The sequence below is a fragment of the Aquarana catesbeiana genome, linkage group LG05 (genome assembly GCF_042186555.1).
Source record: "Aquarana catesbeiana isolate 2022-GZ linkage group LG05, ASM4218655v1, whole genome shotgun sequence".
Classification (NCBI taxonomy): Eukaryota; Metazoa; Chordata; class Amphibia; order Anura; family Ranidae; genus Aquarana; species Aquarana catesbeiana.
This window is the reverse complement of record NC_133328.1, coordinates 246,766,788-246,783,360: the sequence shown is the minus strand read 5'-3', so window position 1 is coordinate 246,783,360 and position 16,573 is coordinate 246,766,788. Positions and strand designations below refer to the sequence as shown.

Sequence of the window (16,573 nt, the reverse complement as noted above, 5' to 3'; positions counted from 1 at the left end):
TGAGACGATCTGCCTAGTGACAGGACACTGATCACAGCTCCCTGTAATTGGGAGCGGTGATCAGTGTCGTGTCACACATAGCCACGTCCCCCAAGTTAGAATCACTCCCTAGGACACGCTTAACCCCTTCACTGCCCCCTAGTTGTTAACCCCTTCACTGCCAGTCACATTTACACAGTAATCAATGCATTTTTAATCGCACTGATCGCTGTATAAATTGAATCGGCCTAAACTGAGGAAAAAATGGGTTTTAATATTTTTTGGGGGGATATTTATAGCAAAAAGTAAAAAATAATGCGTCTTTTGAAAAATTGTCGCTATTTTACTTTGTTTATAGCGCAAAAAATAAAAACTGCAGAAGTGATCAAATACCACCAAAAGAAATCTCTATTTGTGGGAAAAAAGCACGTCAATTTTGTTTGGGAGCCATGTCGCATGACCGCGCAATTGTCAGTTAAAGCGGCGCAGTGCCGAATCACAAAAAATGCTCTGGTCTTTTGCTAGCCAAATGGTCCGGGGCTTAAGTGGTTAAGGAACATGTCACAGACATACAAATAGGGATCATTGAGAAACCTAGGCACTTTACAGAGTTTCACAACTGCATAACAGATTCATTGAAATTTCAAGTACTTGCCAGAATGCATCCTCCAATTCGAAGTGGCGACCTTAACCAAAAGTTCCCTCAAGTCGAAGCCAGGTGGATATTTAAATTACGGGCAGCCACCAGGGTTAAATGATGCCATCAGTTATGCTCCATGCTTATAAATCTATAACTTTATACCTTGGTTTCATCTTTTCTAACCTCTACTGTGCTTCTTCCATAATCTTGAATCCCCCCCCTTATTTCCTCTCTCTTGAGGATGCACTTAACCACACACACTCCTTTAATGTAAGAACCATTTTAGGATATATACAATATCCAGTGTACCCATTGTTTTCATATATAAATGTTTATTTGAAACGGAAATGTTCAACCGTGACCTCAACACAGGAACCTATGCGATTTTAATTTAAAGGCATCTACCTGTAATCCTCGCCCTCACCCCCCCCCCTTTTTTTTTATTTCTCATTAATTTTTTTTATATTTTTATTTTTTATTTTTATTTTATTTATTTTATTTTTTACTTTCATTTTTATTTTCATTTATTTATTTTTTTATCATTTTTCTTTCTTTTTTTTTAAATTTATTTTTCATGTTTTATACATTTTCCTTTTATATACTCTCTAAATGTACCTGTATACTATTGTACTTATATTATGATTCTAAAGGAAATTTAAAGAAGGAAAAATAATACATTTCATTTTCCAATTGCAGAAACGTGGACTTTAATTGCAACATGGAGGAAGGAGAACTTGACCTCACTTTTATAACAGAGCGGATTATATCCGTGTCGTTCTCAAGTAACTGCTCAAATGAAACATACCTCCACAACATACGGGAAGTGACCCAGATGCTGAAATTAAAACATGGAGAAAATTATTTGGTAAACCGATATGATATGTAATAGGAGTGTATAAATAATAAATAGCATAATGTGTAATAAAATATAATTTGTAAGGAAATTTTTTTGCACCTATGCATTAAGGTGAAAAAACTTCTGGCACTAACAAGCCCCCCAGTTTTACTTACCTGAGCCCTTTCATTCACTCGGCGGAGACGTGCTCTCCCTCACTGCACGGGGTCCTGGCTCTTGATTGGATAGATTGATAGCAGCGCAAATGCTAGACTTGGGAGCGCGCCAGCAAGGTAACCCCCCGGGAGAGCGCTTCTCCTAAGGGGTTATCTGATAAGAGGAGGAGCCGTGAGAGCCACCGAGGAACCCCAGAAGTCGAGGACCGAGGCTACTCTGTGCAAAACGAGCTGCACAGTGTAGGCAAGTATGACATGTTTGTTATTTAAAAAAAAAAGATGAAGTCTTACAATCGCTTTACATTTCCTTTCTTCTAACTTCAGATCGTAGCCACATGTTCTCTTTAGGGATCTTAGAGTAAACAGTTTATCCGTTTCTAAAGTCACCTATGATGTTAATCATATCCCCCTCACCTCTTCTCTGGAGTTTATGTAAATTATCCTCATAGCTAAGGTCCTCCACCCCCCTTAATAATTTTGTTGCCCTTCGCTGAACTCTAATTCAACAGCCTGTTTCCTGAGTGCTGGTGACCAAAACTGAACTGTATATTCAAGATGAGGCCAAACTAGTGTTTTGTAAAGGGGTAGAAAATGTTATCTCTAAAAAGTGGAAAGTATTCCCTTTTTAATGCATGACCATATTTTGCTAGCTTTATTAGTTGCTACTTCGCATGCTGATGCTAAGTCTGTGATGTGCAAGCACCTCCCAATCCTTTAGAATAATAACAGGTTGGACTGATGAGAATGGTCTTTCAAAAATCTACACTGGTTGTTACTTATGATACCTTTATCGCAAACAAATTTCTGTATAAAGTCCCTTACCATTCTCTCAAATACCTTAAATGCTATTGAGGTTAGGCTGACTGCTCTGTAGTTTCTGGGCATGCATCTCTATTCTTTTTTGAAAATTCGTACCACATTTTCTGTACACCAATCAGTTTGTACCAGTCCAGTCAGTAAGGTGTCTTTTTAAAAATTTTAAAAAGTGACTTGATTATACCTGATCTAAGTTCCCTTAAGTACTCTCAGGTGTAAGCCACCAGGACCTGGTGACAATAAACCTCTCTAGTTTATTTTGTATCTGATTTTCAGTCAACAGGTGAAATATTTTTATTACTACTGTTAAAGATTATCAAACCCTTTTTTTACATCTGTAAAAACTGACAGTTGAAAATTACTTTGATTGTGAAGTCTCACTTTTTTTAGTTAAAAAGAATACAAACATGTTATGCTTACCTGCTCTGTGCAGTGATTTTGCACACAGCAGCCCAGATCCTCCTTTTCTCAGGTCCCTCTTCGGTGCTCCTGGCCCCTCCCTCCTGTTGAGTGCCCCACAGCAAGCAGCTTGCTATGGGAGCACCCAAGCCGAGCTACAGCTCCCTGTGTCCATTCAGACACGGAGCTGCTGCCCGGCCCCGACCCCTTTCTCTCCTCATTGGCTGACTGTCTTTGACAGCGTCGGGAGCCAATGGTGCCACGCTGCTGTCTCAGCCAATGAGGAGGGGAGTCCTGGGCAGCCAAGACACTCTTGCAACATTGCAGGAGCTAGAGGGACCTCAGGTAAGTATTCAAGGGGCTGAGGGGGGCTTCTGCACACAGAATGATTTTGATCTTAATGCATAGAATGCAATAAGATAAAAAAACCTTCTGCCTTTACAACCACTTTAATTCATCTGCCTTTTTCCTATCAGTTGTGACCAGCTTGAATATCATAGGCAGTCCATGTGCTTTGTTACAGTTCCCAGGTTATCTTTCAACAGACAGTCCTTTGTGGTGAGTGTGTATGCTTGTGTGAGGATAACGTTGTCTTGATTTTTATGGGTTGAGGAAGGGTGTGCTTATATATTTCTATATAATGTACCGTGCTTAAAGTTTTTTTTATTTTTTTTTATTTAGAACTAAGGAGCTATTTTCTGAGTGGTGCTCATTTTTCTGTTTCTCTCTCTCTCTCTCTACTAAACTAAAAAGAAACGTTCAATGGCTGGTGAAGAAAAATCAAACAATGTGACATATGTAGAAAAATCCAATAAAAGGTCTAAAAGCTGTGCGAGTCCCAAAAATGCTGATGGTAAATAGAGGCAGTATCAACAGAAATCAAACAGTCTCTGGGGTAGATGTGTTCGGTGGTAAGGGTGCACCCGGAAGTGCTGTCACCATCGAGGGGACACAGGAAGAAGAGGGGTACCCTTACCAGAAGTGGTGGACCCAACTCACCATACGGTGGCGGGTCAGTCAGGCATAAATCGGAGGATCTGAGGCCGAACTCTCAAGCGGGACTGGACAATGGCCCCTTCAATTTGTGAATGACCCTCCAGGGCGTCAAGTATGGAGATGGATGGAAGGTGGCAGCGCCGGCCAACCAGATGTTCGCTTGCTTCCGGTTCAGATAAAGGATGTTAAAAAACATGCAAGGGTGTCAGGCTTCTACTTACCTGACTGGTGAGTCCGCTTGGGCAGAAGGTAGGCTCCCTTACGCGTCCGACTCGCGGCCCCTGGTAAGGTAAACAGGAGGCACAGGAGTGCGGAGTGGTATGAGAGCCTGTTTGCAGGAGTCCAGATGCAGATGGAAGAGCAGGCTATGACAGCTGGTGCTGGCTGGAACACAGGCAACAAGACTGAGCAGGATAGTCAGGAGACAGGCTGGGTTCGGCAACAAGCAGGCAGTTGAGGTACAGTGGAGCAGGCAAACGGATAGTCAGACAGGCAGAGGTCGGGTGCAGGCAGAGTTCAATGGGAGGTTCAGGAAACAAGGCCGGGTCGTCAGGATATCAGGATCAATACAGGTACAAGGGTCAGGCACTAAGGACGGCAGAGCTGTTGATCAGGCAGCACTGATCACAGAGGGAAGCCGGCTTAAATGGGCCGTTTGGCACCAAACGACGTGCACGTGCGAGCACAGGCCCTCGCCCCCGCACACCGGCACACACGACAGACCCGCCCAGGACACGCATGCCAGCACTGCAAGGAACACGCGCAGCGGAACCCGCAGGAACGCGCGCGCCGACGGGCCCTGACGCACACCACCGCGAGCACCCTGCCTGCCGAGGTGCACTCTCTGACAAAGGGAAAGAAAGAATCTCCACATGGTGTAAATCCGTGCAGGATTTATTGGTAACAAAATAAAAAGGGATATCCAAAAAATACAATTTCCATAAAGGTAATCAGCAAATAAAAACAGAGCGCAGTGAAGGGTGGCCAGGGCCGGCGTATTAACCCTACGCGTTTCGTCTTAATAGACTTCAATTTAATTAAATAGGTCCTCAGTTGTCTGATTATGTTGAGAGGCCTTAAACTGATCACATCCATGAACAAGACAGGGGCCTTAATGTTGCATGGAAGAGATTAGAGCAAAATTTTGAGTAGGAAACCCAGCTACCCTATAATAAAAAAGAAATACTCCAAGGGAAGACAACCTTGATGTTGTAATATGTTGGCCAATCAATAAAGTGCATCTCTCTGGAAGAATTGGGTTGCTGCGGAAGAGTACTTATATCATCATCATTATATAATAATACCTAAATATTAATTATCTATACACCCAATATAATATTAATATACTAGATCACTACACTTGACTGTAAAGTACTAATTAAAGGGTAATAGCATATGTAGCTTCAAGTGTTTTTCTAAAAATCTCACAAACAATAATGGTGAACAAAATATGCAAACAACAATCCAAAAATGCCAAATATCAAAAGGCTTTAGGTGATTGTGCCTATATACTCTACAACCCAAATTTAAACTACTCAGTGTTAAAGTAGATCCTGAATGTCACCTGGATTGACTCAATTAGAACTGGTGAAATTGTCACAACAATAATAAAGTGTGCAATGAATATACATTTAGTAAGGCTATGAACTAAAATGTAAGTCACAGAACAGCAAAGTTAATCAATGACAATTTTTATTATAGAAAAATAAGTTATATGTAACCTAAGCAAGATCAGGTCTTAGCTTCCTCCACTTGCTGAATATACCATAAATTGATAAATACAGAAACTGAAAATGATTAACCATGGCAAGAAGCAAAACATCCTATGCATTAAGGTGAAAAAACACCTGGCAGTCACCTGCCCCCTAGCCCCCCGTTTTACTTACCTGAACCCCTTCATTCAGTTGACAGGGACGCGCTGGCTCCTTCTCCACGGGCCCTTGGCTCTTGATTGGATAGCTTGATAGCAGTGCAGCCATTGGCTCGCGCTGCTATCAATCAAATCCAATGATGGGAGGCGGGGTCGAGTCCGGCATTCTGTCTCTATAGATGCAAATGCTGGACTCTGGAGCGCGCCCGCAAGGTAACCCCCTGTTCGGATCAATAAGATGTTTCCCTAATGTCCCAATGTGTGTTGGCGGTGCAGGGAGGAGACTGGTTCTCTCCTTCACATCTTTTGGTCCTGCCACTCTCTGCATGCCTTTTGGTCAGGGGTGCGTCACATTACTCAGAAATGTACTGATCAAGCTATACCATGGGACACAGCGTTTTTTCTCCTGCATCATCACCAAATCTCAGAGAAGTTCTATTGTACCAATTCTGCTCACTGCCACGAAAGGCTGCATACCGCTCTGTTGGAAGCAGTCGCAAGCACATTTGATCTCTGTTTGCCTGAAAAAAGATCTCAGAAATTAATGAGATGGAGGATCTGGTGGCCACGAAAAGGGCCTTCGGAACAAATTCCTTTAGAAGTGGTTCTACTGGCATAAATTTTTAATTTTCAGATGAGTACCCTTCCCTGATGGGTTTAATTGTCCTTCTGTGACGTTTGGAAGTCGTACTGCTGGACTGCGGAGTCCATAGGTATCGGGGATGTCGTGGACCTTGCTCCTCTCCGCATTCCTATCTCCCCCCACCCATTTTTAAATGAAATCTGTTTTTATTTTCCCTCTTTATCTTTTATTCTTGCTATCCATAATATTTAAAGAAAAACACTAGGTACAGAGACAACCAACCACGTAGCCCCTTGGTCTCCAAGGGGGAACTTGCGGATGCTACATACCCCTCTTAGATTGTGACCACGACTGAGGATTAGTGCATTGGTTAATGTGGTGTATTTTAGGTAGCTGTGGTGTTGCTGCATCTCTTTGATATTTTAAACTGTATAAAATAAAATTTGGGTTTTTTTATATATAAAATTCTTTGGTTTGTTCCTATTTGAGTGTGCTTAGAAGTGTTTTCAAAGTCCCAGACAGACTCTTCTTTTCCTCCAATTCAACCAGACCGGGATGACACTTCTATGCCACTATGGTTATTTTGATACAAAATTCCTTTTAATGAACACTCATATTTCTCATATTTAAAAACCTCTCTTAGATGGGTTCTTGCTGTTACAGTGGATATTATTTCTTGTTATAATCAGACTACATGGGCACACGGCCCTCTTCTGTTGAAACCTTAATCCTACCTGGTATTATTCCATCTATCTATCTATCTATCCACAGTGGGGACGGAAAGTATTCAGACCCCCTTAAATTTTTCACTCTTTGTTATATTGCAGCCATTTACTAAAATCATTTAAGTTAATTTTCCTCATTATTGTACACACAGCACCCCATATTGACAGAAAAACACAGAATTGTTGACATTTTTGCAGATTTATTAAAAAAGAAAAACTGAAATATCATATGGTCCTAAGTATTCAGACCCTTTGCTCAGTATTTACTAGAAGCACCCTTTTGATCTAATACAGCCATGAGTCTTTTTGGGAAAGATGCAACAATTTTTTCACACCTGGATTTGGGGATCTTCTGCCATTCCTCCTTGCAGATCCTCTCCAGTTCTGTCAGGTTGGATGGTAAACGTTGGTGGACAGCCATTTTTAGGTCTCTCCAGAGATGCTTAATTGGGTTTAGGTCAGGGCTCTGGCTGGGCCATTCAAGAACAGTCACGGAGTTGTTGTGAAGCCTCTTCTTCGTTATTTTTGCTGTGTGCTTAGGGTCATTGTCTTGTTGGAAGGTAAACCTTTGGCCCTGTCTGAGGTCCTGAGGACTCTGGAGAAGTGTTTCGTCCAGGATATCCCTGTACTTGGCCGCATTCATCTTTCCCTCGATTGCAACCAGTCGTCCTGTCCCTGCAGCTGAAAAACACCCCCACAGCATGATGCTGCCACCGCCATGCTTCACTGTTGGGACTGTATTGGACAGGTGATGAGCAGTGCCTGGTTTTCTCCACACATACCGCTTAGAATTAAGGCCAAAAAGTTCTATCTCGGTCTCATCAGACCAGAGAATCTTATTTCTCTGAGTTGAGTCCTTCAGGTGTTTTTTAGCAAACTCCATGTGGGCTTTCATGTGTCTTGGGCCACTCTGCCATAAAGCCCCGACTGGAGGGCTGCAGTGTTGTTTGACTTTCTACAACTTTCTCCCATCTCCCGGCTGCATCTCTGGAGCTCAGCCACAGTGATCTTTGGGTTCTTCGTTACCTCTGTCACCAAGGCTCTTCTCCCCCGGTAGCTCAGTTTGGCCGGACGGCCAGCTCTAGGAAGGGTTCTGGTTGTCCCAAACGTCTTCCATTAAAGGATTGTGGAGGCCACTGTGCTCTTAGGAACCTTAAGTGCAGCAGAAATGTTTTTGTAACCTTGGCCAGATCTGTGCCTTGCCACAGTTCTGTCTCTGAGCTCTTCAGGCACTTCCTTTGACCTCATGATTCTCATTTGCTCTGACATGCACTGTGAGCTGTAAGGTCTTATATAGACAGGTGTGTGGCTTTCCTAATCAAGTCCAATCAGTATAATCAAACACAGCTGGACTCAAATGAAGGTGTAGAACCATCTCAAGGATGATCAGAAGAAATGGACAGCACCTGAGTTAAATATATAAGTGTCACAGCAAAGGGTCTGAATACTTAGGACCATGTGATATTTCAGTTTTTCTTTTTTAATAAATCTGCAAAAATGTCAACAATTCTGTGTTTTTCTGTCAATATGGGGTGCTGTGTGTACATTGATGAGGAAAAAAATGAACTTAAATGATTTTAGCAAATGGCTGCAATATAACAAAGAGTGAAAAATTTAAGGGGGTCTGAATACTTTCCGTCCCTACTGTATATATTGCCGTGTAATAAAGAATTGAAAAAAAAAACTGCTGGTGTTTACTATGCTAAAAGTGGGAAGAAACTCCCATCTCTGACTTTTAGCTATAGGTAAGCCTTTAATAAGGCTTAACTATAGATAGTTTAAATATCTCCTAAACATGCACTGTTTAGTACATATTTACTGTACATGCAGTCGGTGACCTCACCGGCACATGCGCTCTGAAGTAACGGCCACCCTGGCCGTTCCTTCAGAGTCCTGTGCCGTAAACTGCAGCTCCCATGCGCATGCATCGGGTGAAGATGGGAGCACCTGCAGTGGTGACAGGGCAGCGCTGGAAGGCTTCGTTTTAAGGTAAGTTTAACATAATGTGCTAGTATACGATGCATATTTTCTATTTATATCTTGAATGATTGTTGCACAGTCAGTGAATACATACAAAGTATTTACTGCACAGTAGGTAAAAACAAATGCAATCAGGTTGTTTAGGGATGCTTCATAGATAAGCAAGATCTATATAATGGGTGCCTATACATCATAATAGTCATTTTTATGGCCTATATAGCTGCTACTGCAATATTGTTTTCTCATTGTTTTACAGGTACTGAATCTATCAGAAAAGTGTTATGAGCTTTCCAGACTTAACACAAAGGTATTTAAAATTAACTTTTTTTTTTTTGCATTTTATATTTTGTGGATCACCAGATGAAAAAAAACAAGAGAAAAGAGTTAAAAAAAAAAAAAAAACGTTAGCCATGTCTGCTGCACCAACTCCACAAAACAGCCCGGTTTCAGTATGCCAAACAGCACCTAAAAAAGCTTCAAAACTTCTGAAGCAAAATCTTTTGGAGTGATCAGATCAATATGGACTCTATGATCACAAGCATAAACACTGTGTGTGTAGTGAACAAGGTCTACAAAACCAAACTATCCCTACTTTGAATATGGAAGTGGATCTCTGCTGTTTTGAAGAGTATGCAAAGGCAATATTAATGCAGCATATTAGAAGAAAATTCATCCAGAAGCTGCTTGTGGTGTGTACTTTTAGGGCCAGTTCACACCAGATGCAGTTTCGTGTGCTTTTTTCTGCACTAAAAATGCATGCACAGTGTTTTCCATGTATTCCAACGGCTCTAGTTCACACCAATGCAGTGAGTTTCCGGTCAGTTTCTGCAACCGGACACTGACCAGAAACTGACTGCATTGGTGTGAACTAGAGCCATTAGAGAAATTTCACTGTGCATGCATTTTCAGGGCCAGTTCATACCAGAAAAATGCACTCCAGATACGTTCCGCATCAGTTTTTGCTTACAGTTCACACTACACGCAGTTCCAGTGCCTTTTTGATACAATTTACTATTTTCCATTACAGTTTTGTGCAGAAAAAAATGCAGCACGCTCTACTTTTTTTTTTTTTTTCTGCATTAGAAACTGACTGCACTGGTGTGAACTAGAGCCACTGAAATGCATGGAAAACACTGCATGCATTTTTAGTGCAGAAAAAATCTGGTGTGAACTAGCACTTGTGATTGTAAAAATATTTTTTTATTAATAACAAACATGTCATACTTACCTGCTCTGTGCAATGGTTTTGCACAGAGTAGCTTAGATCCTCCACTTCTTGGGTTCCCCGCTGACGCTCCTGGCTCCTTCCCCCTGCCAAGTGCCCCCATAGCATGCCGCTTTTTACAGAGCACATGCTGTGTATGTTGATAGACACACACACACAGCTCCTCTCACAGGCGATTGACAGAAACAGGAGCCAAAGGCTCCCACTGCTGCTACCATGTCCAGTGAGGCGAGAGCCACTGCTCTTGGGCACAACACTGAATAGAGATTGAGCTCAGGTAAGTATAATAGGGGGGGCTGCACACAGAAGGTTTTTCACTCTAAGGCATAGAATTTACAACAATTTTCCAGCATAACAGTGATCTGAAATATAAGGCTGAGTTGATCCTTCAGTGGCTACAGCATAAAAAATTGAAGGTTTAGAGTAGCTATTACAGTCTCCTGACCTCAAAATCATTGAGCCACTTTGGGGAGATCTTAAAAATGAATTTCTTGCTAGACAACCAAAGAATATACCTAGCGGGGTTTCTTGCGCAGCTTTATTACATGACAAAAATACTACAAGTTGTCATTGATGCTAAATGGAGCAATAAAAGATATCAAGAACTAAAAGTATACAGAGCTTTTAAACAGTGTCATTTGTATTATTTTCCTATATTGTGAGGGAAGACTAATATACATGTGTGCACTGAGAAGAAGATTTACTAAAACTGGTGCACACGGAGTCTGGTGCAGCTAGGCATAGAAACCAATCAGCTTCCAGGTTTTAGCTCTTGTTCCCACTAAATGCGTGTTTGAAATCATGCGAGTTCAAACCTGCATTTCAGTGCGATTTGAAAGACATTTGTGCAGTTTCATGCACAGATGTCTATTGAAATCGCCCCTGAAGTTGCCAAAAGTAGTGCAGGAACTACATTTGGAAGTCGGTGCGGGGCCGCAAAGTCAGCGTCGCACCGATTGGGAGAGTGAAATTTGACATGTCTAATCGCACCTATGTGAACCGGGGGCTTATTGCGAAAGGTTAATTGAACAAGCTGAAATTAGAAGCTGGTTACTATGCACAGCTGCACCAGATTCCGCGTGCACCGGTTTTATTAAATCTCCCCCACTGTGTTAGTAAAAACACACACACGCTATTTTATTATACCATTTATTAAGGTTTTGGAACGCATTGTTAGTAGAGTGTGAAAACTACTCAAGGAGATTTCTATTTTTCTTTTGCTCATTAAGAGACGCAGACATTTGAATGAAGATCAATCAAAACGAATGGGTTTCAGTACCATCAACAGAAGTAGGATGCTAGATACACAAAAAGTAAAAACTGAACTAGTGAACTAGAGATACTGTTGTACAAGGAGGATTTGGATTTTGTGGGAATTTCAGAGACCTGGTTCAACAGCTCTCATGATTGGCTGGCAAACATTCAAGGGTATACCCTATACCGCAAGGACAGAGAGGGTAAAAAAGGGGGAGGGGTATGCCTATATATCAAGAATAATGTACAAGTGAATGTGAGAGATGACATCACTGAGGGGGCTAGGGAGGAGGTGGAATCTTTATGGGTAGAGCTCCAAAGGGATGAAGCTAAGGGGAAAATAATACTGGGAGTATGCTATAGGCCCCCTAACCTGAGGGAGGAAGTGGAAACGGATCTCCTATCCCAAATTGGATTAGCAGCAAGGATGGGAAGTGTTATCATAATGGGGGATTTTAATTATCCAGACATAGACTGGGCGGAGGGAACCGCGCATTCATTTAAGGCTCGCCAGTTCCTTAGTGTCTTGCAGGACAATTTTATGGGTCAGATGGTAGACGCACCAACTAGAAATAAAACATTACTAGATCTACTGATTACCAACAATACAGACCTGATAACAGATGTGGAAATACGGGGCAATTTAGGTAACAGCGATCACAGGTCAATTAGTTTCAGTATAAATCACACAAATAGGAGACATGAAGGGAACACAAAGACACTGAATTTCAAAAGAGCCAACTTCCCTAAACTACAAACCTTGCTAAAAGGCATAAATTGGGATAAAATATTAGGAACAAAGAATACGGAGGAGAGATGGGTTTGCTTTAAGAGCATATTAAATAAGGGCATTAGCCAATGTATCCCATTGGGTAATAAATTTAAAAGAGCGAACAAACATCCTGGATGGCTTAACTCCAATGTAAAAATGCATATAAAAGCAAAGGAGAAGGCCTTCAAAAAATACAAGGTTGAAGGATCATCCACAGCATTCAGAATTTATAAAGAATGCAATAAGAAATGTAAGGGTGCAATTAGGATGGCTAAGATAGAACATGAAAGACACATAGCGGAGGAGAGCAAAAAAAATCCCAAGAAATTCTTTAAGTATGTAAACAGTAAAAAAGGGAGGACAGACCATATTGGCCCCATAAAGAATGAGGAAGGACATCTGGTTACAAAGGATGGGGAGATGGCAAAGGTATTGAATTTATTCTTCTCCTCAGTCTTCACGAGTGAATCGGGGGGCTTCAGTAACCAAAACTGCAGTGTTTATCCTCATGACACAACACAGGAAGCACCTACATGGTTAACAGAGGACGGAATTAAAATTAGACTTGAGAAACTTAACATTAATAAATCACCGGGACCAGATGGCTTGCATCCGAGGGTACTTAGGGAACTCAGTCAGGTGATTGCCAGACCGTTGTTCCTAATTTTTACAGACAGTCTATTGACTGGAATGGTACCAGCTGATTGGAGAAAAGCCAATGTAGCACCAATATTTAAAAAGGCCCCAAAAAACATCCCTGGGAATTACAGACCAGTTAGCCTAACATCAATAGTATGTAAACTCTTGGAGGGGATGATAAGGGACTATTTACAAGATTTTAGTAATAAGAATGATATCATTAGCAGTAATCAGCATGGATTCATGAAGAATCGTTCTTGCCAAACCAATCTATTAACCTTCTATGAGGAGGTGAGTTGCCATCTAGATAAAGGAAGGCCCGTAGACGTGGTGTATCTGGATTTTGCAAAAGCATTTGACACAGTTCCCCATAAACGTTTACTGTACAAAATAAGGTGCGTTGGCATGGACCATAGGGTGAGTACATGGATTGAAAACTGGCTACAAGGGCGTGTTCAGAGGGTGGTGATAAATGGGGAGTACTCAGAATGGTCAGGGGTGGGTAGTGGGGTTCCCCAGGGTTCTGTGCTGGGACCAATCCTATTTAATTTGTTCATAAACGACCTGGAGGATGGGATAAACAGTTCAATCTCGGTATTTGCAGACGATACTAAGCTAAGCAGGGCAATAACTTCTCCGCAGGATGTGGAAATCTTGCAAAAAGACCTGAACAAATTAATGGGGTGGGCGACTACATGGCAAATGAGGTTCAGTGTAGAAAAATGTAAAATAATGCATTTGGGTGGCAAAAATATGAATGCAATCTATACACTGGGGGGAGAACCTCTGGGGGAATCTAGGATGGAAAAGGACCTGGGGGTCCTAGTGGATGATAGGCTCAGCAATGGCATGCAATGCCAAGCTGCTGCTAATAAAGCAAACAGAATATTGGCATGCATTAAAAGGGGGATCAACTGCAGAGATAAAACGATAATTCTCCCGCTCTACAAGACTCTGGTCCGCCCGCACCTGGAGTATGCTGTCCAGTTCTGGGCACCAGTCCTCAGGAGGGACGTACTGGAAATGGAGCGAGTACAAAGAAGGGCAACAAAGCTAATAAAGGGTCTGGAGGATCTTAGTTATGAGGAAAGGTTGCGAGCACTGAACTTATTCTCTCTGGAGAAGAGACGCTTGAGAGGGGATATGATTTCAATTTACAAATACTGTACTGGTGACCCCACAATAGGGATAAAACTTTTTCGCAGAAGAGAGTTTAATAAGACTCGTGGCCACTCATTACAATTAGAAGAAAAGAGGTTTAACCTTAAACTACGTAGAGGGTTCTTTACTGTAAGAGCGGCAAGGATGTGGAATTCCCTTCCACAGGCGGTGGTCTCAGTGGGGAGCATTGATAGCTTCAAGAAACTATTAGATAATCACCTGAATGACCGCAATATACAGGGATATGTAATGTAATACTGACACATAATCACACACATAGGTTGGACTTGATGGACTTGTGTCTTTTTTCAACCTCACCTACTATGTAAAAAGGGCGACTAGGAGGACAACTCCTTTAGGAGGCCTAACCCCCCAACTGCTGGTGTGTGTCAGTATACCACCTAGTACGAAAGAGTAGGGACCTGTTTTCTTCCAGCTACTGAAACTACTTTACTACTATCAAGCAGCTGACTGCCGGACTGGTTAAATTATGATTTTTGTAGTGTCTCCATTCTAGCTGACAAGTCTTCGTGTTTTCTTAATTTTAGATCAGAACTCTGACAACACTGTCTTTTGTTTTATCATCTTCCCCTCTCACCCCTGTACACCTATGGACCAGAGCAGGCTTACATTTCTGCTATGGTTCTGTTTAACTTTTTCTTTTTTTTTTGGAAAGTGCTAGGGAGAGTGATAACTCTTGTAGGTTTATTTTTGCAGTCTATTTCCCCTTACCTTCACTTCTTGTCCCATAGCCAAAACAGGCTGAGATACAAATGTATCTTTTTCTCCATTCAAAAGGAGGAAAAAAACAAGGGCGTTAATACGAGACCTGGGTCCCTTGGTGAGAGCCCAGTCCCTTTACTGGGAGCACGCTGTGCAGCGTGCTTGCAGCACAAACATATGTACGCTTATATGCGGCCCCATGGTTGAAGACCTGCTTCTGTGAGGCTGCATATACTGTATGTGTACATATGGGAGGGGTTAACAACCAGCATCCAGTCTCCTTCCCCTACCAAAAAATGCAGCGCTATCAAAAATGCGTACCTCCATGGCAGGTGGCCTGCTGTGGAGGCACACGGAGAAGAGAAGGAGCCTGGAGCGCCGGCAGAGGATCCCAGAAGAGAGGGTTTAGGGGTGCTCCTGTGCAAAACCAGTGCACGAGTATAACGTGTTTAATTATTATAAATAATATATATAAAATATATAATAATATAAAACCACTTTAAAGCTGTGTATAAACTTACTGAAAGTCCTCTGATTCAGCACCAACCCAGGCTCTAGTGGACCTGTTATTTCTGCATTAGATGGCTCTTGCACGTCATTACACACGCGATGCCCTATATAGTAGTGAGGGAGCCCCTTAGCTGCCACTAGGAGAGAAGAAGAAAGACCAATGTCATCAGTCCAGCAAGAAGACCCTTGGAGAAAGATATTTTGGTAAAACACAATGTACTGTGCTTTAAAATTAAAGTGGAAGTCCATGCTAAAACTAAAATCCCTGCAAAAATCCCTAAAATCTATAGCCATCAGCATTCTAACACTAACCTCTCTAGCCCTGTAAAGAAAAAATGAATATATATACCGTTTCTGCAGGCGATCCAACCCGATCTCCAGCGGTGGAAGCTCTGCAGAGGACACGGCCGACAACGGCTGTGAAATGAATGGGATGTGGAGTCATTCATAGACTTTTTATGGGGCTTCCGTTGTCAGACATGTCCTCTGCACCCACCTCCACAGCGAAGCTGCGGCTGACAGCTCAGCGTGGGATCGGGTCGAATCGCCTGCAAAACAGGTATGTGTACTAATTTTTTCTTTACAGGGCTAGAGAGGTTAGAGTTGGAATGCTGGTGGCTATAGATGCAGGGATTTTAGTTTTAGCATGGACTTCCACTTTAATTCATTATTTTTAGAGAACTTTTTTTTATGCACAGTGTTCTATATTAAACTCAATTCCAGACTGTGTTTATTTTAACCGCTTCAGCCCCGGAAGATTTTACCCCCTTCCTGACCAGAGCACTTTTTGCGTTTCGGCACTGCGTTGCTTTAACTGACAATTGCGCGGTCGTGCGACGTTGCACCCAAACAAAATTTACATCCTTTTTTTCCCACAAATAGAGCTTTCTTTTGGTGGTATTTGATCACCTCTGTGGTTTTTATTTTTTGCGCTATAAACCAAAAAAGAGTGACAATTTTGAAAAAAAAAAGCATTATTTTTTACTTTTTGCTACTTTTGATACAGTACATACACTGGCTATAGAAGTGAATAGCTATACACATGTCTGTGCTTGAAGTAAACACTGATGCTTGCACACATCAGTGTTTATACGCGTACAAGCAGGGCCCTCTGATTTCTACTCTATTGAATTGTAACTGTACTGTCTGCCCTAACGTTATAAAGCGCTGCGCAAACTGTTGGCGCTATATAAATCCTGTATAATAATATGAAAAGCATCAGCGTTTACCTGAGTACAGCTACATACAGCCATTACTCGTATGGCTGGCTGTATGTGCTACCTGTTGCTC

The 16,573-nt window shown here is 41.9% G+C and overlaps 1 protein-coding gene across 2 annotated transcripts in view; it reads left to right on the top strand.

Annotated features, from left to right (window-relative positions):
* TNS3 (tensin 3) overlaps positions 1–16,573 on the top strand; it is a 621,029-nt gene that overhangs the window by 69,929 nt on the left and 534,527 nt on the right. For both annotated transcript variants that reach the window (XM_073630678.1, XM_073630677.1), the window contains exons 2-3: positions 1,316–1,484; positions 9,256–9,306. In XM_073630678.1, the coding sequence (XP_073486779.1) occupies positions 1,338–1,484; positions 9,256–9,306 (198 nt within the window). In that variant the 5' untranslated portion in view covers positions 1,316–1,337. The remainder of the gene's footprint in view (positions 1–1,315; positions 1,485–9,255; positions 9,307–16,573) is intronic.